Below are 23,178 nucleotides of genomic sequence, written 5' to 3'. Positions count from 1 at the left end.
CTTTACTGTTGTTAGGCCTTAGTCACATCTCAGGATGTCATGTGGTTAGTTTCTTAGCAATTTCTCTTCCAATTTCTTCCTAAACTTCATGCAAGAGTAGTGAATAAAAAGATCCACTCCTTTCCATTAATGTGTAAAAATGTTCTTCCCAACAGTTTCACATATTAATACAAGTAGATAATTTTTCTTTGGGCTGTACAGATGTAACTAATGTTTGTTCTCCTATTCCTGAAGGAGTCTGAAAAAAAATAATACATCCTTCTTTTTTATTACATTCAGATTTGTTTTTCTCTCACCATTTTGACTGAGAGGAAACAAATTTTAAAAACCTGGGACTTACATAAGTGGTATTTTTGAGTTAAATCTATTGCTACCAATGTAAATTATTTCAGAGCACAGCAAGAAATAAAATGGGCTTGGGGCGCCTGGGTGGCTCAGTTGGTTAAGCGGCTGCTTTCAGATCAGGTCATGATCCCGGGGTCCTGGGATCGAGCTCCACGTCTGGCTCCCTGCTCAGCGGAGAGCCTGCTTCTCCCTCTCCCTCTGCCTGCCACTCTGCCTACTTGTACTCTCTCTCTATCTGTCAAATAAATAAATAAAATCTTTAAAAAAAATAAATAAAATGGGCTCAATAGTATGATTTTTCTCATTATTATCATCACAATCAATGCATTTTTATTAATGGCCCAATATGTACGGAGCATGATGCTAAATCCTAAGAATTAAAAAAAAAAAAAAAAAAGCCAAAAAAAGTTGATTTATTCACTAGTTGAAGAATGATGGCACATATATAAAAATGATAAATTCTAATAAACATTAGCATATCTTAATTGCCCAATGGAGTCAGCCAATCAATGCCCTTGGAGTTCAGAGAAGTGATTAGTAAAGATTGGAATAGTTACTTTTAAGAGGATTTGATCCACATTTTGAAAGAGGACTGGAAATTTAACAAGAAAAGAGAAGCTCTTCCAAATGGGGTTATAGAGCTCACAAAGGTGGGAATGCACATGACATTTTCAGAGGAAAATAACCAGTAAGCCAAAGCAGTTTATTCAGTATTACAGTAAGAGAAAAATCTGGTGTTCTTCTAGCCTTGGCTATCTAGATAAGCAGTATGGGCCTAAGAGAGGTACATTGGAAATAGAAAACCATTTAATGTTTTATGAGAAATGAATTTAGAAATAATTTAGGGAAATTTATAAGGTATTACTATGAAAAATGTTAGTACCAGCATGAGATAATTATGGCCTAGACTAGCTAGTTGCAGAAGAAACTAAAAACAGGCATAATGCTAGAGTACCATTAGGATAAAAAAAGCCAACTGAACTTGGCAAATGATTAGATAAAAGATAAGAGACTACTAAGAACTTATTATTCAGCTGTGCTTGTTTCAGGGATTCATAATGAATGAGCCTGCCTTCAACCAAGTACATAATATAGAATCCCACTGAGAAGGCTGTGACAAACTCTACAGGGGGCTACCAAGTAGCTGGAACAGCTTCCCAAGTAAATTGGTCCTTGAGTTTTGACTTCAAAGATGAATTGAATTTTGCCAGATGGGAAAGGGGGGAAAACTCAATGAAGAGAGCAAAAGAGGGGGAAAATATGACTCAGAATTTTAGACCTACATGATTGGAGAAAGATAGTAACGCAGACCAAAAGAGGAAAGTCTAGCAGTAGAGATGTTTTAGGTGGAAAGATAATTCAGTTTAGACATTCTGCAAACATGTATGTAGAGCATATTCACCAATCTGGGGGCATCTGGGACACATTCATGAACAAAACAGACAAAAGCTTTCTGCTTTCATGGAGTTTACATTCTAGTATTTGGAAATAAATACATAATTAGAGGTATAGTGTTCACCAAAGAGTTTTGTTTTATTGCGATGTTTGTTTCTATTTTCTTTCTCTATTGTCATTCATATCAATAAGATAAAATAAGCACAAAAGAAAACATGGGTGACTAGTATCCGACTTAAGTCATCACTTAGGCAGGAAAATGTTCCGAGTAACTATTCCCTCTAAGACTTCAAACTGTCCTCAAACTGACCTTGATGTCTACAGGCTTCAGATAAATGGTTTAGTAATTGAGAGCAATAAATGAAAATCAATCACATTTAGTTAGGAGAAAGTAGTCTCAGTGTGCTAAAACAAGCTGACCTTCTTCTAGCTTTGCATTTTTATTGCACCCTTTCTGCTGTCCACCTGTGCTTGATGCTATGCTGGGATCTTCTGACCTTAGCAGTACTTCAGGAGATGTGTCTGGACTATAGTTTTCTTACTAGGTCTTACTGCTAGATTGTTCAAAGGGAGAAAATTATTGGAAAAGTATTCACTGGTCAGAAATAAGCGTTTTGAGTGACTAACTGTGGAGTGAAATTTTTGTTGCAATTAAAATGCTCAGTTTAATTTAAGATAAAATATGTAAAACATTACATTTAAGCATTACATTTCAAACCGCTATCAGGGCCAGTTGAGAGATACTAAGTAATACCAGTTTTCCTTTTCTTTTTCTTTTTTTTTTTTTTAAATGTTTTATTTATTTGACAGAGAGAGACACAGCGAGAGAGGGAACACAAGCAGGGGGAGTGGGCGAGGGAGACAGGCAGCCCACTGAGCAGGGAGCCCGATGTGGGGCTCAATCCCAGGACTCTGGGACCATGACCCAAGCCAAAGGCAGACGCCTAACGACTGAGCCACCCAGGCGCCCCATACCAGTTTTCCTTTTCACTGAACTGCATAGAATTCATTTCACCCTTCAGTAACCTGATATGCTGAAGAGACTGGACATTAAAGACTTTAAAGTTTCCTGACCTCCTTAGTATTAAGAGCCAGCCTTCAGAGCTCTCACCTGATTGGTTGAAAGCATTCAGTTTGTTTCCATGCAAAAGGATTTTTGACTTTTGTTTTTATTTATTTCCTTGTTTTTTAATCAGTTTCAGTTACTATAAGGAGTTCCTTCAAGTTTTAAATTATGCATATCAACTTTTTCTGAAAACTTGTTTATTTAAAATTAATTGTTATTACAAAAGCCCCAGTTATATCTAATCATGTCAAAGCAGTATGTCAAAAGCATGTCAAAATGGTGTGGTGCCGAAAGTTATCTCTAGGCACTTCCCAGGAGCTTGGAGATAATTGAATCTAATTCTTCTGGTGGAACAAGATGATGGCAGCCTGAAGAGCCCATCTGAGGATTAATTGTTTTGGGGATAGATATTCAAATGCTAAGTACTTTCATAAATTTAGTTCAGTAACAAACATTTATTAAGTGTCTAATGGGTGCTAAATCTTAAAACAGACATATGCAATCCAAAAATGAATAAGGCACAATTACCCTCAAGACCTTCATATCCTGGTAAGATTTAGTCTTATTAAATTATTTTTGTTTATTAGATTTCTGGTTTTTCATTATGATCTGGCCAAAACTCCTTTAAATATATTATATCCCACTTTTAATCATATAAACCATCAGGTCTCTAGCTGGTAATAATTTACTTAACAAATGCATGGTTAAATAATAAGCCAAGATTTCCATACACTTTAGAAAAGATTTTAGATATCCTACAATCCTTTATCGACAAGCTGGCAATTTCTGACTTAAATCCAAGTTTCCAAAATTGAGTTGAAAAGGCTTTTTATTGCAATCCACATGAGAGTACAGAATGTGGAAAAATAATAATCTGATGCTAATAATCATCTTAATTGATTGTGAGATTATGATTTTATCTTCTGTGCTGGGGGTGGAATTCATTCTCTCTTCTCCCTGACATTTTCCATGGATTACTCCATACCATTAATCGCTAATAGATATAATTATTTTGTATTAGTTTTCCAGATCAAGAAATTCGTAAAGTGGCAGTTCAACAATTAGACAACCTCTTGAATGATGAACTACTGGAATATCTCCCACAGCTAGTTCAGGTAAGAACAGCAGAGTTTCCAAAGGATTCTAGAATTTTAACTAATAATCCTCTAAAAAGAGTTTCCAATAAGTCAACAGTAGGCTACCTAAAGTGGTATTGTAATTTGGCAAGCCAGGGACTAAATTATAGCTCATGTGTCAACATGGGTAACATAGACATTCTTTAGCCCAAACTGGTAGTTACAAAAAAGGTCTATAAGAGCCAAAGGGGACATTTTTTTAAATTATTATTATTATTTAAAATTGGGGAAAAAATAGAAATGCAGGTGATAAAATCTTTTCATCTAAATATGTAGAACAATTAAAATTAAATTAATGTTATTTAGAAAATAGTCTTTTGGTAGGCAGCTCCTCATAATATATGTGTTTCTTGCCTTTCCCTTAGAACATTCTAACATTGATTATAAATCTATAAAAGAGGTTTTGTAAGAAAATACCTGAATTCTGCCAACAGATACTTCATTTTAGTCACAACATTAAATATCACAATGTTGGAGTAATTTTAGAAAATAATGTGGCCAGATAAATGAAATATAGAAATATGAGCAAAGACTGATTTAGTCTGAGTATTTTGAAACATAAACAAGCATACATCTTGCAAATGACCATGTAAATGATTGAATATCCAAACTACAAATAATATTGTTTTCCCAAGTTGACTATGTAATGAGGACTGAATAGGTAGTTTTAATAGAGTGGTCTTTATGTTTTTTGTTTTTTGTTTTGTTTTTTAACTCCGATGTTTTCTTACCTAAAAGGTCAGGTTGTAATTACAAGCTATTTTAAATGCCAGGTGCCTCAGTTTTTTAACATTTAAGACAGAGAACTTTTTTTTAAAGCTTTTATTTATTTGAGAGAGAGAGAGAGAGAGCACAAGAGGGGTGGAGGGGGAAGGGGCAGAGGGAGAAGCAGACTTCCCGCAGAGCACGGAGCCTGATGTGGGGCTCTGATCATGACCTGAGCTGAAGTCAGACACTTAACCTCTTAACCAACTGAGCTACCCAAGTGCCCCTAGGACAGAGAGCTTTGAGACTAATGGGGGAAACCCCTATCAGTGACGGGAATACCATATTGCTTTGCACATGGAATATGCACTTCTCTGAAGGACTCCTAAAGCGAAAGCTGGTTTAGAAATAGCTATACCATATAGTTACTTTTACCAGTTTTTATAGTTGTGATTTTTCTTTTCTTTTTTTTAAAGATTTTATTTATTTATTCATGAGAGATAGAGAGAGAGAGAGAGAGAGGCAGAGGCAGAGGGAGAAGCAGGCTCCCCGCGGAGCAGGGAGCCCGATGTGGGACTCGATCCCAGGACCCTGGGATCATGACCTGAGCTGAAGGCAGACGCTTAACCGACTGAGCCACCCAGGCGTCCCATATAGTTGTGATTTTTCTATACTTATCAGGATAGTGTAGTGAAAATAAAAATTAATCAAACTTGTAGGAACACTGTTCATCTCATGATTCATGAGTATTGGCAGCATGCTCTATCTAACCTAAATCAAAAAAGTAAGTTTTTACAAAATCTTATATATACTAAACCCATTTGAAAAAGGCAGTCTGGAATAAATAAGCAATACACTTGGCACCAGGAAAATCGCTGAGAGCCATATATCTGCAAATCCAAATTCATATTATAAGGTGTACCCAAAATCCAACAAAGCAAATACACAGAAGTAAAATTAGGAAGTGTTGCAATGACTCCCTAATTAAAAATGAAGATTATAAAATGTTTTGAGATGGAGAGAAATGACTGGAAAACAAATAAAACTGAGAAGAATTTTCAAAACATTTATTATAGAATTTGCCCTTAAACTTCCATGTTCTCCCCAACTTTAAAACTTTTAAACACATAAAAACTTTTGAAATGCAAAAAATTCCACCCTATTGATTATTTTCTTGAAGTATGTTATTTTGTTATGTATTATATTATTAGAATTATGCAGGATGTATTAAAGAAATAAGACAGGACTTTAAGACCATAACAAAAACAGAACATATTGTTCATAGCCAGAAAGCAATTAAGACACAGACCCAGAGGTTACGGCAAACCACAAGTCAACACCATGTGGGTAGGTTCCAAGAACAGTTCATAATAATGCAGTGCGCACCAGAAATATTGCTTGCCTCCTAGATGGTGAGGTAGGATTGGGGGAAATTACACCAGTGCACAGAGTGATGCAGGGGGTTCGGAAACAAGTGAAGCAATTTAAGAGCAACAAGTAGGTATTCAAGAAGAAATAATGGGGAAATCTAAAAGGAAAGCTAAAAAGACAAGCATGGAAGTAAATTCTAAGACATCTCTCTCTTGCTTATGTGCTCATATGATATGCTATTTGGGCATCAACAAAACTTATGACTTGGTCAGCCCAGTATTAGCAAGTAAGTGAAAGCAAGCCATTGCTGCAACTTAAGAGAACATACATTATGGTCTTTATACATTCAGACAGCATTAAGAGTTTATGCAAATTTGCTGAAATCATCTTTGGCACTCTTAAACCTTAGGAATTCATAAACTTTCCCATCCTTGAGTATGGTCAGCATATTGAGGTATTTCTTCAGGTGTGTATGTGAATGCGTGTTGTGCCTACTTTTGTCTGTTGTCTGTACTGTGGTATAAAACCTGGCTTAAACTCTGTGTGTGTGTGTGTGTGACTTAAATGGCTATTGAGCAACTAAAAATAGAAGTTTTGCCTCTTAAACAGGGATGGAAATTTTTATGAAGAGAGCCTGGTTTTCATTTTCATATATATTTAGATTTCTGGGATGATGATGGGGCCCAGGTACTTCCTGTGGACAGTGAAGCCCCTGCAGAGTACCGAATTAGGTCCATGAGGATATTAGGAGCTGCCATTACTGTCTGTATATTCCACCAGGTTGGGTATCCTAGAAAATCCTAAAGAGCTGTTCAGAGGCGATGAGGGAAAGGATTTGGGGAGGGGTGAGCTAGGGTGGCACCAATCAGCTCTGAAACCTCTAAGTAAAGTTTCAGATTCTGCAGGGTAATAGTGATGTATCAATTGGTGATTTCAGTTAAGGCTTTGAATGTGCATTAATTTCATTCCACAAAGAAAAGAAATATCTACTATTTAATAATGCCACTAGGAAACTAATCATACTATGTATTTTTGTGTGTGCCAGGATTCTCCTCCTAGGCATGGTTGAACTCCACCAACCATCTGCTCTTATTTATTATCCTGTGATACTAAAGCATAAATAAGAAAGAGACTACACAAATCCAAATTGTGATGTGTGTGCTATGTTATTATACACCAGCTAATAAGGTTATCTTATAATAATATATCAAATATCAAATATAATTTTAACATTTTGTTGAAATGTTTATGCTGTTTTCCTTTGTCTTTTCATAAGCCTCTTAAGCCCCTTTTTATTTTGCTAGAATTTTGTTACTGAGAAGAAGAGTAAATTAATTATATCTCTTACTTCAGGCTGTCAAGTTTGAATGGAACCTTGAAAGTCCTCTGGTACAACTCCTATTGCACCGTTCATTGCAAAGCATCCAGATTGCCCATCGTCTTTACTGGTAAGATTAACTAAAATAAGATAGGATGTCTTTTTTTGTTGTCAGCTTCTCTCTGTGGGACAGCATTAGAAGAAGTACAAGATTTCTTACCTTGTAATTGATATAAACCTCCACTTAAAGTTCAGCCAAATTCGAGTCTTTGTCAAGGTTATTTTTATTGATGAGTATAATTTAACTGTCATCATCTTTAAAATCTTCCTTTTGTACAGTTGCTGCTGTTTAAATCCAATCAGAATTTTAACTCTGGATGATATCTTTCCTATAGCTTTATTATTTTTTTAAGAGAGAGGGAGAGAGTGCATGCACTCACATATGTATGGCAGACAACATCTACTAGCTTTAATTTCTAGGGAAGAACTTTAATTAATAGGAAAAAAGAGAATCTCATTTTTTAGTATGTTTTTCTGCTTAAAGAAATGTTACTCATCTTGACATCACTCTTCCCATGAAAATAACTCAAGCATTTCATAGCAAAGTAGAGATACAAGGAATTGTTAGGCACCAGTGTTCATTTTGATGTTCATTTTCTTCTCAAATGTCTAATATAAAAAACAGAACATTTTCCTCTTCTATGTCAGTATAGGGAGGCATCATACACATGACTAGCCTTGGGCCCTTCACTGAATGGACTCTTTCATCAAGCTTTGAATGAAGTCTTATTCTCCCCAGTTTTTCATTCAGCTACTACCTTGCTAAGGGAACTTAAGTGGACATATTTGGTGGTCTTTTGTTCTCACAGTAAAACTAGGACTAAATTACCAGGGCCCAGCTGTGCACATGCAGACTTGTGACAGAAGGGGGCAGAAGAGGGCTGCTTGAACTGTCAAGCTTGATGCCAAACCAGAGATGGCAAGGCTAGAGCAATTCCAGGAAATTGACCCAATCAGGTATTAGGCAATTGATATCACTGGTGAAGTCAAAACTGGATTGGAGAGAGAATATGAGCAGGAGTCAGGGACTAACCTAAATCAGGAATTAGGGCCCAAAGAACAAGTTGTTGCGGCAGTGTCTGCTGGTCCTGAATGACTTAAGGCAATGGTATTTGCCTTGAAAAGGCACCACAAGGCCTTTTCAAGGTGGCAATGGCATTAAAGGACCAAATCCTATGAGCTTTAAGATACCACTCATAAAATTGAGATGATGCAAAATCTTCCCATTCATTTTCTAAACGCTCTGTCCTAAACTTTTCTTATCTAGAATTTTGGGGCAATTTCTCAAATCAAGGACTACTGTAAATAAAGCAACACAGTGTGGAAATTTTGCATCTTGTGATTGAAGTCACACCTGTCCCTCTCATCCTTTCTTTTCTTTTTTTTTTTTTGAAAGAGAACTTTTTATTACTTTTATGTACAGAAAATTCAACAGCGTCCGCTCAGCCTAGTTTGGTGGCCACTTTAGTTTTTGCCTTTTCCAGTTTGGTGACGCAAGCCACTGACTCTGGACGCAGGACGTTGCTCCCCCAGTGGCAGTGGATCTCATCATATCTGTCATTGTAATTGGGCCTAATGGCTGCCACCAGCTTAGCCAGAGCTCCTTTGTCTTCCAAGTTAACCTGTGTGAAGGCGACAGTGGTGCAGGTCTTCCTGTGGACCAGACCCCAGGCTGGCCTCCTTCTCATCCTTTCTCCTAAATATGGCTCACCTGGATGCCTAAAATTCTATTATCAGTGAGTCACTACTTTAGGTTAAGCATTGTTCCCTCCCAGAATTTTTTTTCTAATGTGGAAATACATATATTCAGAACATAATGCTCATGATGAATTAGTTGATCATTTGTTCATTTATGTGACAAACCTTGAGATACTAGACACTGTTGAACTATTAAGGATAAAGCAGAATAGTCCTTTGCCTAAACAAGCTCACAAGCTAACAACACACCAGCTAGCAGAAAGGCAGCAGGGAAGATCCACTGGCTATGTGAAGGGGAAAACTGACCACAGATCCTGTCCACTTTATGGTGATCCATCCCAAATACAACCACAAGATAGAGAGGCAAAGCTGGCCATCAAGTAAATAAAAAAGCCTAAACATGCACTCCAATTCTGCCAGAGTTAAATACCAATGAAGGCATACAAATGAATACACAGAGGAGGTCAATCCTCTCTCTACTTTGAGATCTGAAACACTCCCTGAATTAAGAGTAAAGAGCCGTACTTCAGCGATTTATCACAGTGTAATAGAGCATGCATGATACAGAATCAATAGAAGGTTTTAAAGCCTCTCCTTTACCTTCTAGAATCGTTATATTACTACTAATTCACCTTTTACCTTCACAATGTAATGAATAATAAATTATTGCTTCACTCTTTTGTAAAGGAAAGATATGTCTTGCTGTCATTTAATATTGATCTCTTATAATCATTTTTCACCTTATTGTTCTCAGAAAAGTATACACAGGATAAAGACTCTACAATAGCAATTTGCTAAGCTAACAATAGCTATTCTCTACCTCAACCAACCTGAAAAACGTCATAGATATTTTTAAGAAAGTTTACATTTTATGCAAAAATCTGTAAAATCCATTAGCGTAGTTTTCTAGTTAAGGCACAATATAGGAACAGCTGGGGGGTTTTTTGTTTGTTTGTTTTATTTCTATTTTATGTGATAAGGGTTTTATATAGTTCTTTTCATAAAAAGACTTTTAAAAACAGAATGCAATTTTAAACTAATTTTCTTATATCATTTGTGTTATTTCTTTTATTAAATACATGAAAATAGAATCTTACAATCTTATACAAAGTTCTACCTCAAATCAATGCAAAAGCCAGGAACAAAGCTCCACCTTAAATTTATCCCTAATTTAAATTATGTCCTCTTCAAATTCTTCTATTTTGTTAAAAAAAAAAGTAAAGAGTTAAAAAAAAGTGAACATTTTGTGCATACATACTGACCTCAAATGTTGGAACTTGCACCAGATCTGGCATGTGGGAACTGAACTTTCTAATCCACTCTCCAGCAATTTTTCATTACAACAGCCACATGCAATTAGATCACTGCTTCCTTAGATGGTAATCTGGTATTCCTATAATAGTATCAGTCTTCCTCTGTCATAGTTTATGCTGGGGATTTGGGGTAAGGCCTTGAAAAACAGCATTATACTGCTTAATTTTCATTGTTTCTCAATCATACTACAGCTTTACTTTAGCCAACAAAATATATGGTCAACAAAAAGGATATCTATTCTTCCTTAATATGACCTTAATATTAGTAATTATCTTTGTCTTCTAATAATATTTGAATTTGGCCTCCAAAATAAATAGACTAATAAATACTCATAGAGTTATAGGATTTGGGAGTCAAATGGAACCTTACGAATGCTATAGCACTTTTTTTTCTCACCCAGAAAGGGATTTCAACAAATTAAGTGACTCATCCAATGACAATCATCTAGCTAGCTAAAGAATTGAGATTTTTCATGGCATCTCATGCCCACTTCAGGTCTCTTTCCAATTCACCACCTACTTCTAAGAAAAGTACAACTTGAAGAATTCACAAAATGTTTGTTTTTCTATCAATAATTAGGAACTCATTCAAGTAAACTAAAGTGGTGGCTTTTCCTTAACTTGAATGCAAAACTGAAGAAAAAACAATATCCCAAATTAAGATCTTTATATCTAATACTCAAAGTTTTTGCCATTAGGTGTCGGCATAATGCACAACTGCTGTCAATTATAATATTAATTAATAGGCATGTGCAGGAAGCTCCAAAAAAATTGTTACTTGAAGGAATTTTGAAGAGAACAGTAAGTTTTTCCCAGAATTTTTCTTTTGTAGTTCCTGATTCATACCTAAAACACTAAATTTGTTCTCTTAGTTCTACTATTAAACCGTCAGTGATAAGAAAACAATTCCTGAGTTATTTATTTAGTAGACTCAGTTTGTACTTATCTTTCAATACTTATTATATAAAACTAAGACTTTATGTTGCATAAAACCAAGACTCAGTTTTCTCAAAAACACTATTTAATTAAGCCAGCAATATGCTAATGAAATTCAAGTCAACCCTTTTCATCAAGTTAAATGAGTTAGAAAATAAATTCCTGTAGTCCAGGCCAGAACTTGGCAATAATAAAATGTAAGCAAAATCCATCTTTAGTTTCCTTCTACGTAAAAATGCCCAGTAAGCAATTGGATAGAGAAGCCTACAGAGCAGGAGAAAGATCTGGAATGGTAACAGAATGGGAATGTATCAGCACATTGATATTACTTGCCAAGCTTCCATCTTATGGTTCAGTCATCCTCCGAATTTGGAGTTCTCACCCAGATTCCTCATACCTGGATCCAGATTTTAAAAAAGAAGACCAGAGCATCATGTCAAAAGTATTTTCAGGGGCCAGGTCTAGAAAGGGCACATACTTCTTTTGCCTACATTCCATAGGTCAAAAGTCAGTAACAAGACCCCACCTACATGCAAGGGAAAATAGACCAGAAGCAAAATACTGTTTGATCTGGTAAATCCAGAGCAGTGTCTGCCACAGAGGTAAAGCAATGTAGATGACTGAAGAAATTTGACAATCAAGTTGCTGAGAAAGAAGACATGGAAGGAAAACCAGTACTCAGTGTTACATATATTAATCGGCTTTCTTTTCAAAAACTAAGATTGATCTCAATAGACAAAAAAGACTATTTATTGCCTAACTACTTGAATAGAATCATCATTTTGGCAGACATCCTTTGAAAATGTCTTTTGTCTAACAATTATGTAAGTATTTCCAAGAGATTTAACCTATGGGTATATTTTTAAACCATTTTACCTAGATGGCTCATTATTAACTTATTTATCTAGCTATGGTGGACAACTGCTATCTTGGCCCAAGAGGTCCAAAACTGAATTAAATATCCCTACCCTCTCCTTGTCTTTCAATCCTTGTGCTCACTATGTCCAAACCTCCTTTTTTATATGCAATATCCTGGTTAACAGCCACTACCAAGATATCCAACACAGAAAATCTGGGAAACATTATTCTTACCGACAACCTTCCTCATTCAATCAGTCTTTAAGACCTGACTATTGTTTCTCATAAATATGTCTTAAATTTGTCCCTTTTCTATATCCATGGCTAGTATCTTAGTTCAAGCCTTCAGTATTACCTACATGGACAATTACAACAGCTTTCTACTTGTTTCTTGTTTTTGTTTTGGGTTTTTTGTTTTGTTTTTTTTTCACTTCCATTCTTACCTACCTTCAGCCCATCCATCCTCCACACTGTTCTTGGTATAATCTTTATGTAATACGATTTGATCCCTAACTCATAAAGTAGGTTCTAGTTCCAAGGTAACCCACAGCTGGCTAGCATAATTCCGTAATTCCAATCACCTCTTTCTTGCTGATAGAGTTTAGAATTTTTAGATGTTGAAAAAAAAAAAAAATCTATTCTTCCTTAATATGACCTTGCAGTGGATTTTCATGATTTCAACTCTGCCTGCTTCCCATCCCCATTTTGAATGACTTTCTACATCCAAACATAGTCTTTTCTATTCTCAAGTAGTTATTCAAATTTCCAGAGATCTTTCATGCCCTTGTGGCTTTGTACATGGTATTTCTCTCTGCTTGAAATGCAGTTGTTCTGTTGTTTGCACAGAGTCCTTTGGGACCCAGCTCAAATTTTTATCCTCTTTGAAGATGTCTCAGCCCTTGTATACACTGCCGATACAGTTCTAAGCATATTACATATTTTGTTTACTTCACCATTTACCTTTTCTTTAAGATATTTTGGGTTGCAAATAACAAAAATGCTGATTGAACTGGCTTAAATGATATGAAAAATTAATAATCTCACATAACAAGAAGTTCATCGTAGAGTGGTTCCAGAGTTTTTTATTGCAGCAGCTCACCGATTTTGTCATAGACCCAGTTTCTTTGCATCTTTTTGTTCTGTCATCCTCAGTGTGTTTACTTGTCCTTAGTCCAGTTCACGACATGGTTACAAGGAGACCGCCACAGGTGATATCACGTTCATACATGACACCACGCAGCAAAAGGAAAGGGGCTGATCCTTCTTCAACAAGAAAAATTTTCTTCTAAACCTCATAGCAGAGTTAACTTTCTTTATCATTTGCCAGAATTGGGTCACAGATTATCCTGAGACAATCACCTGATCAGATGGCAATCAGGTGAACTAACTTACCTAATTGATTTAGAATATTCAGAATATACCCCTAAACTGTTCTTCTTCCCTGAAGGTTTTGCTATCTGAACAAAATCTGATTCTTTCTTCAGTTGTGAAGGGGAGACTAGATTTAGTCTAGATAAAACCCTATGTTCCCTTTCTGGATCGTGAGGCCCTATCTTAATCATCCATCCTTAACATAGAATATTGCACATAGCACATATAACTGGTATTCAATAAGTACCTGTTGAATGAATTAAAATAAAATAACCATACCACATACATTTATGCTGCCTACAGGCTAACTTATCTTGACTACTGTACTTAAAACAGCAATCAAGTCATATTATACTGAACAAGCCATATTATACTGAAGTCATTATATTAAGTGTATAAGTTCCCATTGGTACTCTCATAATCACTTTTGCTCTTCTTAAAAAATAGAATTCCCTAGCTCCCTGTAATCAGGGGAAGTTGAGTTAAATGACTTACAGATAAATATGATCCTCTGGAATAAAAGTTTTTAAAGAGCTATCAGTTGTTAAAAATGATTGGGTCTAGGGCGCCTGGGTGGCTCAGTTGGTTAAGCGACTGCCTTCGGCTCAGGTCATGATCCTGGAGTCCTGGGATCGAGTCCCACATCGGGCTCCCTGCTCAGCAGGGGGTCTGCTTCTCCCTCTGCCCTCTTCCCTCTCGTGCTCTCTGTCTCTCATTCTCTCTCTCTCAAATAAATGAATAAAATCTTTAAAAAAAAAATTAAAAAAAAATGATTGGGTCTACAGTATGAAGTGCTTTATATTGACTTAACTATGCTGTTCCTTAAAACCCTGATTAAAAATAAAGGGCTATAGGGGCTCCTGGGTGGCTCAGTCAGTTAAGCGTCTGACTTCAGCTCCGGTCATGATCTCAGGGACCTGGGATGGAGCCCCATGTTGGGCTGCCTGCTCAGTGGGGAGTCTGCTTCTCCCTCTCCCTCTGCCCCTCCCCTTCCGCCCTGCTTGTCCTCTCTCTCTCTCAAATAAATAAATAAAATCTTTTAAAAAATAAATAAAAGGCTATACCTAGTGATTTGACAAGAAGCGTTTTATGGGGAAACCTTAAGTTAGTAAGCCGCTACTTAAAATATAATTTTCTATGTTAAGACTATATGAGTTTTGGGGAATTACTGAGCAGTTTCTGATTTTTACTGGCTCCTAGGAGGATTGATAGTTTTTTGTTATTGTTTTGTTTTGTATCAGCTGGTGAGTAAGTTCTTATTTTCAGGCTCCACTTTACTTTCTATGTTTACTCATCAAAAGATCACTCTTTGAAAAAGTTGAATGGAGGTTTTTCTTGCTTTTCTTCTAACTCAATTTTCTATTTCCTTTGTATTACGATAGTTACAAGAGAAAGACAGTTACTTTGCTGTTCCTTGTCTAAAGAACTTCATATGTGTGGCTTTTTGCAGCAAAATCCAGACTTGGATATTTCAATCAAACACTTGTCATGTTTAATAACTTAGAATTCTTGTTTTTGTTTTGGCATGTATGATTCAGTTTTGACCAATGACAAGTGACCAGCTTGCACAAATAATGCTCATCTTCTCTGGAGTTGGCAGTCCGCCTGAAACACTAACCACTCTTGACAGATATGCCACATAATTGTATCTTGCTTGGGTTTAGTGATCTGAAATCATTAAAGGGAGGAATCCTAATGTACATGTCACTTTCTTTTTTAAATTAGGGCACTGTGTACCTATGTTTCCTAGGGTGTTATAAATGTCCTTAATTTACCAAAAAGGTGGAACTTTTATTATTTTCTTCCAAGTAAAATTTACTATCACTCTTAGAGAGGCTGCTGCTCAATAAACTGTTGACATAAATTGATTGATGATTCTGAAAATCTCACCAGACTTAATCTAGAGCTGCAGTAACTGAAAGTTGTGTGCACAAGTAGACCAATGGACTTCAGTGAACAGATGCAGGAAGGTACATAAGTTTATTAAGAAAAGAGAGAGTATTATGTTAGTCATCCATTCTTTCATTTATCTGTTCCCTAAGTTTTTATTGAGTGCCTCTTATATACACAATTTATAGCTTTTTTGCAAAAGGGATAGAAAATATAAGCAAATGATAATAAACATGGTTTAAGCAATGTGGTATTTTTTTTTTTAAAGTTTCCTGGCTGTTTTAGGCAGTTACCACAGATGTTAGAGTCTATTTTTCAATTCTGCTGTCTCAACAAATTAGTTTTAAACATTTCATTCAGTGATTTTCAAATCCTCTTTGATCAGATTATAAACCCAGATTCAATGTATTCCTTCACAATTAAAGTAGTTGTGTCAGCTGTCCAGAGAACCCCTACCAGGATCGAGGAACTTCAGGAACTGAACTGAGGGTCGGATAGTGACTTGGATAATCTTTAAGATATCTGACTATTCTTTCTCTGCTATGAAGACCGGAATACTAAGGTTTATCGACTCTAGTATGGCTCTGATTTATAGAGTATTACTAAAGAATTCTGACCATCTGTCTTCAATACTTTTTTATCCTTACAGGTAGAAATAATGTAGTTAATCCCAGATACTATGCTAGTCACTTTTTCATATATTCTCAACAACTCCATTATCTCCATTTTTCAGATGAAGAAATTAGTACTTAAAGAGGCTAAATATGCAATGCTACTAAGTAGAACAGCCAAAATTTGACCCTGTGCCCTATCCACAATGACCTTCCACCCACTTAAATATAATGAAGGATATAACAGAGAACAATAAAAAGCAGAATAGTGTAACAGTAAAAGAACAGGATTTGGGGGAAAATATACTTGAGTAGAAATTCAAACTCAGGTCTCTATTAGCTGTATGGTCTTAGAAAAATTACTTAACCTCCTGATTTTTTTCATAATCTATAAAGGAAATGTAACTATGCCTAATAGAATTATTGTTAAAATAAATTGAGATCATGTTAATATATATTTAGTACATCCAAAGGATATATATGTTTAATCATTTAGTATTCCCAAAATTCCAGTTCCCAAGGTCATATCACAAATTAATAATTATATATAGAATTCAGATCTTGGATTCTTGACATTTTACTCCTCATTCCTACCATTGTTCTTTCTTTGTTTTATTCTAATTCAAATTTAAAATTAAAGTTTAATAACAATTTGAAATGAGTGGAAGTGGGAACAGAAAAGTCACTGTATAAACTAGTTTAGAGACTTGTTGAGCAAAGTATCTTGAAACACTCTAATTGTCAGAAAAAGTTGGGAATATATGCATCATTTAGTATCAGAGAAATTTAACAGATGAAGGAATCTAGCAACATTCACAGATCACCTGTTGATAAATATTTTCTCACTCACGTCACTCATCTGTTAGCACAGTTCAGAAGAAGAAAATATGAGTAAAAATTTTCATTGATCTTTTGGTTACTTTATAGGATTAGGTTATGAACTACAAATGAAAAATTATACTCATGCAAGAAGATGGGAACTTAAAAGGCAAAGAACTTAAAGAATCCCTTTTAGAACCATGTATCTGAAGTATGTTTCAAGTAAAAAATGTTCTTGTTGAAAATAAAAATAACTTCAATTGAGTGTGCTCATTTAAAATAAAGCATATCAGAAGGGAGGTGGGTGGGGGGAAGGGTGAAATAGGTGAAGAGTATTAAGAGTACACTTATTATGAGCATTGAGTATGATGTATAGAATTGTTGAATCACTATACTGTACACTTGAAGCTAATATAACACTGTGTGTTAACTATACTAGAACTAAAGTTAAAAACTTAAATAAACAAACCCTTTATAACAGGAAAAGAATGGATCTTGTGTTGCTAAACCTACCATACTAGAAAAGCATTGTAGACCAGCTGAGAAAGATAGGAATTCACTGAAACAACTCATGAACTAGGGAAGAAAATGTGATTGGTGGTTATCTTGGATTTTTCCATTATTAAGCCATATTTTTAAATCCTGAATGGTTTACTCCTTTGGTATAAAATATTTATAATGAACCTTATTACTGAGCATATGACTGCAGTGAGATAATTTATTCTTGAGGTATAATGATAAACCTGCTATTTATACAGGATTCACTTCCATGGTCAGAGTTAGCAATTCCTTCTCATTTGACAATTGGTTAATGACAGGTGATGATTGCACATGTCTCTTTTCTCTTTCCTCTACCCCAGTATACTTAGCAATGATTATCTTGAAGAAGTCATTTGTTGTTTCAGTATATACATTAAAGTTATGACCAGTTGGTGCTCCAACCTCTGGATAACACTATACCCACCAGTTTGGGTATTTTATATTAAGGCAACTAGTGATACCAGCTATGACACATCAAGCTTTTTGGTTCTGGGTAATTGACTTAAAATTTCTGAGCCTCCATTTCCTCATCTGTAAAACAAGAATAAAATACTTACCAAACGTACTTAACATGAGACCTGACACCTATAGCTAATCTGTACGTATACATTGAATAAATCAATAATTGGAAGAATTGAAATTTTTTCGAAAGTGAAGTGACATAAAATTATGCAATATACCTTGTACAGCCCCTAGCCTTAACAAACGTTTCTTCTTATTTTTCTTCCTTTTATTTTTTAATCAAATGATGACACTTCATTTGTTGGAGGATAGTTTAAGAACATTTTAATCAACACTCCCCAACTGAAGTATGTTATCAGATAAGTGGGCATAAATCTATAACTCTGTGATCTAATTCATGCACATTTCATCTAAGTGTAAATGGGAAAACCATGTAAGTGGGAAAAGTTCTGGGACACATCTAGTATTTCTCACCATCCCACATCTTGCCACAATTCTGGACAGTTTCATTTCTAAATGGATGATTCAGCTAAAAAATGCCTCAAGAGCCCTTCACATCCTATTTTACTGATAAATTTTAGCTCCTTCACACTTCAACAACCACTTTCCACGGCTATGTATTAAATCTTTTCATCACTAGGGATGGCTCTTCATCCAAAGTTTTAAACTCAGAAATCTAATGTATTAGCCCTTTCACATTTTGACTTTACCATACATACTAAACCTAGAGTTCACTGCCAATAGAAATTTGACTCCTGATGTCAGCCTTTCTTCAGGTTCATTGGGCCACTCATACTGTGACTTACTTTCCTAGCGATTTTCCTAACTATTCATTTACATATCTGAGCTAATTTCCTCCATCTCCCTCTGTATCTACCAAGTCACTTACGAAATGTCTCAGGAATCAATACTCCCCTCTCCATCTCCACTAAGCCCTTAGCTCAGGACATTATGATTTTCTGATTAATACTGCTATTGTTTAATATTTCATCTACCCAACTCAATGATTCTGCAATGCTCATAAGATAAAGATAAGGAGTACCTGGGTGGCTCAGTTGGTTAAGCATCTGACTTCAGCTCAGGTCATGATCTCAGGGTCCTGGGATCGAGCCCTGCTTCAGGCTCCATGCTCAGTGGGGAGTCTGCTTCTTCTTCTCCCTCTGCCCCTCCCCCCCAACTCATGCTCTCTCTCTCTCTAATGAATTATAAAATCTTTGAAAAAAGTAGGGACGCCTGGTTGGCTCATCAGTTAAGCGTCTACCTTCAGATCAAGTCATGATCCCAAGGTCCTGGCATCGAGTCCCACATCAGGCTCCTTGCTCAGTGGGGAGCCTCCTTCTCCCTCTCCATCTGCCTGCCGCTCCCCCTGCTTGTGCTCTTCCAATCTCTCTCTCTCTGACAAATAAATAAATAAAACCTTTTTTAAAAATCTTTAAAAAATAAAAATAGGGTGCCTGGGTGGCTCAGTTGGTTAAGCGACTGCCTTCGGCTCAGGTCATGATCCTGGAGTCCCAGGATCGAATCCCGCATCGGGCTCCCTGCTCAGCAGGGAGTCTGCTTCTCCCTCTGGCCCTCCTCCCTCTCATGTGCTCTCTCTCTCTGAAATAAATAAATAAAATCTTTAAAAAAAATAAAAAAATAAAAAAAATAAAAAATAAATTAAAAAATAAAATAAAAATAAATACAAAATTTAAAAAGATAAAGATCAAATTCATTAGTCTTATTCTATATAAAATATCAAACAGAATAAATTTTATTTTATTATCAGTGTTAGAAAAACTTGTGTTTCTGTGTGTTTGGAACTTGTGGTAACAAAGCCAGCAGTTTGTTTTTAACATATGAAAATGTTGGCTTTCTTAACTCATAGGGTAATAGTTCACAGTTTAGGATCTACTTCACTGTGCCTGGATGCAAACCCTGGTTCTACTATTTATTAGGTGTCTTTTATAAGACCAATTTTTGTCAGTCATTAAAATGAGGATAATAATAATACTTAATTTCACAGGATCGTTGTGAGAATTAAGGTAATAAGATTTGGGACCATAGAGTTGGACAACTTTGTGACACAGAGAATCCAACCAGGTGTCAGGTTTATATCTGCAAGTTGTGGTCCTATCTCAGAGGAAGAATTTATTCGTTAAACAAATATTATTAAGCACCTTCCATTGAGTAAAAAAATCATGTTGTGGTATTCAGGGGTACAGGGATACAGCAATGGATAAAATAGACAAAAATCCCTACCCTTCCTTATATAGCTTTTAAGAGAAATAAGATATATACTTGCAAGATATGGATAAAAGCTACGGAGAAAAATGAAACAATTAGGAGATATAAGGAATGTGAGGGTTGGGGAAGTGCAATTTTAAGATAGAGTAGCAAGGAAAGGCCTTATTAAAAAGGTGGCATTAGGAAAAAGACCTCAGTGAAGTAAGAGAATGGATGGATATGTGTCTAAGGAAGAGAAAATGAGGAAGATGAAACAGCATATGCAAAGGCACTGAGGTGTGTTCGGGTTGTTAGAGAAAAACCAGTGTAGGTTTCTGAGGCTACAATGAGGCCATTGTAGCTGGGTTAACCTGAGCAAGGGGAAAAATAATAGGAAATGAAGTCAGAGGGGAAAAGGGGAAAGGTGAGTACAGGTTATGTAAAAATTTCTATGCCATTATTAGGATATTGGCTTCAATTTAAGTAAAATGGCAAGTCATTAGAGGGTTCTGAGAAGATAAAAGACATGATTTGGTTTATATTTTAACAGAATCACTCTGACTGTTGTGTTGAGGACCAATTGAAGAAGAGCAGTGGCAGGAGCAAGAAAATCAGTTAGAAGGCTAATGTGATAATCCAGATAAAAGATTATAGTGGCTCAGATCAGGAAACAGCAGTAGAAGAAGTGAAAAATCATTAAATTCTGGGTTTATTTATAAAAGTAAAGTAAACAGAATTTTCTGATGGATTGGCTGAGGGGCATGAGAGAAACAATTAACTAATGATACTAAGATTGTTGCCTGAACAACTGAAAGAATAGATTTTCAGGAAGGCATGTTCTAAGGGTGATAAAAAGATATCAAGACATCAATTTGGACCTATTAAAATCTGAAGTAACTACTGAACATCTTTATCTGGACTACAGATAAAAATGAAGGAATTATCATATCAATGCAAAGATGAGGTTTAAAGGCATGAGTAGGTGATATCATGGAAGAATGAGAACAGATAGAAAGGCAAAGAAGTCCAAATATTTGGTGGTCAAGCCAACATTTAAAAGCCAAAGAGAAGGCAGAAACAAAATAAGACTAAAAAGAAGGAGTCAGAGATGTAAAAGATGAATGAAGTAAGTATTGAATCCTACAAGACTAAAGAAAGTATAAAAGTAAAAGTGATATGATTAACTGTGTCAGATGCTTCTAATAGGTCAAGTAACTTTGAGATCTGAGTAGCACCATGAAGATCATTGGAGGTCACTGAAACAACAGTTTCAGTGAATGGAGGTGAAAGCCTAGTAGGAACACACTCAAGAGTTAGAAAGAGAAATATCAGAGACAATAACTTGGAGTTATGCTGAGAGATATGGGGTGGTAGCTGAAAAAGCTGAAGAAGAAAATGGAATAATGAGAGGCGTTGTTTTGCTTTGTTTTGTTTTGTTTTTTGTTCTGTTTTGTTTAGGATGGGAGAAATAACAGCTTTTTTATATGCTGGTGGAAAAAATAGGGTGATGTTGATAAGACAAGAGAAAGTGGGGAAATTTCTCATGCAAAGGTGTTGAGTAATGATAGGGATTAGGATCTATGGCACAAGAGGATTAGCACACAGAGTCCATACATAGTAACAAGAAGAAATGATGGGGCGCCTGGGTGGCTCAGTCGTTAAGCGTCTGCCTTCGGCTCAGGTCATGATCCCAGGGTCCTGGGATCGAGCCCCGCATCGGGCTCCCTGCTCCGCGGGAAGCCTGCTTCTCCCTCTCCTATTCCCCCTGCTTGTATTCCCTCTCTCGCTGTGTCTCTCTCTGTCAAATAAATAAATAAAATCTTAAAAAAAAAAAACAAGAAGAAATGAAAAATAGATGGGAATAGGTATGTGAGTAGACATAATTGTAGTTGCTTTTGTAGTGAAGGAAACAAAATCATCTTTTGGGGCGCCTGGGTGGCTCAGTTGGTTAAGTGACTGCCTTCAGCTCAGGTCATGATCCCAGGGTCCTGGGATCGAGTCCCGCATCGGGCTCCCTGCTCTGTGGGGAGCCTGCTTCTTCCTCTCCCACTCCCCCTGCTTGTGTTCCCTCTCTCGCTGTGTCTCTCTCTGTCAAATAAATAAATAAAATCTTTAAAAAAAAAAAAAAAAAAAAAAAAATCATCTTTTGAATGGGGCAGAAGGTGTTGGCAGTTTGAGAAAAGTGGATTCATTTGAAATTACTGCTTATAAATTTAAACTAGAAAAATACGTGGTTTTCTCCTTGCCAGGAAATAAATGGAGTGCTGGATTTAACCAGAAATGTTGTTTACCATAGTACATCATGAAACTAGGGAGGCAAGAGAATTGAAGGTATATGCAAAAGATGGACAATATAATGATTTATAACTTACAATATTAAACCATGAAACTTAATTTGTGTAAGGACAGAAGTGAGGGCATAAATTGTATTGAAGAGAGTAAAAGAACTGATGAATTCTAGAGGTCCTTATAGACAAAAAGATGCAAGCATTGGGATTACTAGAGGCAGAGAACTAGGAAAATAGGAGGTGGTGGGTGGAGGGTGAGATGTCTAAAATTGAAATTAAAGAGAGCTTGCAAACACTGATAATAATGAAGTCAAGTATTTAACATGAGATTGACTGATATTAAAGATAAAATCATCAAAGAAAAGAGATTAAGGAATTGAGAGTACAGGATACTGAAAGACTCATCTACATGGATAGTGAAATCACCAAAAATTGTGATGTAAGTGATGTTGGAAGGAGTGACAAGTGACCCTATAACTAAAATCTTTAAGTAATTAAGGCAAGCATGTATGTGAATCAGAATTTCTCTTAAGTTTAGTGGTTACAGAGCCAGAAGGGAAGTCCTTTAAATATTTTAAGATCCAGAGAAAAACAAAACTTATTTGAGTGACACAGCAGCATGCAGGAGGATAGGGAGCTGGGAGGGCAGGAATGGGGTTAGGAGGCAGGTATGAGGGGATGTAGGAGAATGTCAGTGTCAGTCTGAAAAATTATCTAATTTCTAATGTGAATCTAAGGAACATGGGTTGAAAGATTCCCTCAGTTGGAAGCCATTGACCTAGAAATTACAA

General features: G+C 36.0%; 1 protein-coding gene across 1 annotated transcript in view; it reads left to right on the top strand.

Moving 5' to 3' along the window:
• PIK3C2G (phosphatidylinositol-4-phosphate 3-kinase catalytic subunit type 2 gamma) overlaps window positions 1–23,178 on the top strand; it is a 384,724-nt gene that overhangs the window by 167,916 nt on the left and 193,630 nt on the right. Inside the window, exons 17-18 of the mRNA XM_021690398.2 lie at window positions 3,828–3,921; window positions 7,372–7,466. Of these exons, the coding sequence (XP_021546073.1) occupies window positions 3,828–3,921; window positions 7,372–7,466 (189 nt within the window). The remainder of the gene's footprint in view (window positions 1–3,827; window positions 3,922–7,371; window positions 7,467–23,178) is intronic.

The sequence above is a fragment of the Neomonachus schauinslandi genome, chromosome 5, assembly GCF_002201575.2.
Source record: "Neomonachus schauinslandi chromosome 5, ASM220157v2, whole genome shotgun sequence".
Classification (NCBI taxonomy): domain Eukaryota; kingdom Metazoa; phylum Chordata; class Mammalia; order Carnivora; family Phocidae; genus Neomonachus; species Neomonachus schauinslandi.
The sequence above is the reverse complement of the archived record's forward strand: the minus strand, read 5'-3'. Positions and strand labels throughout refer to the sequence as shown.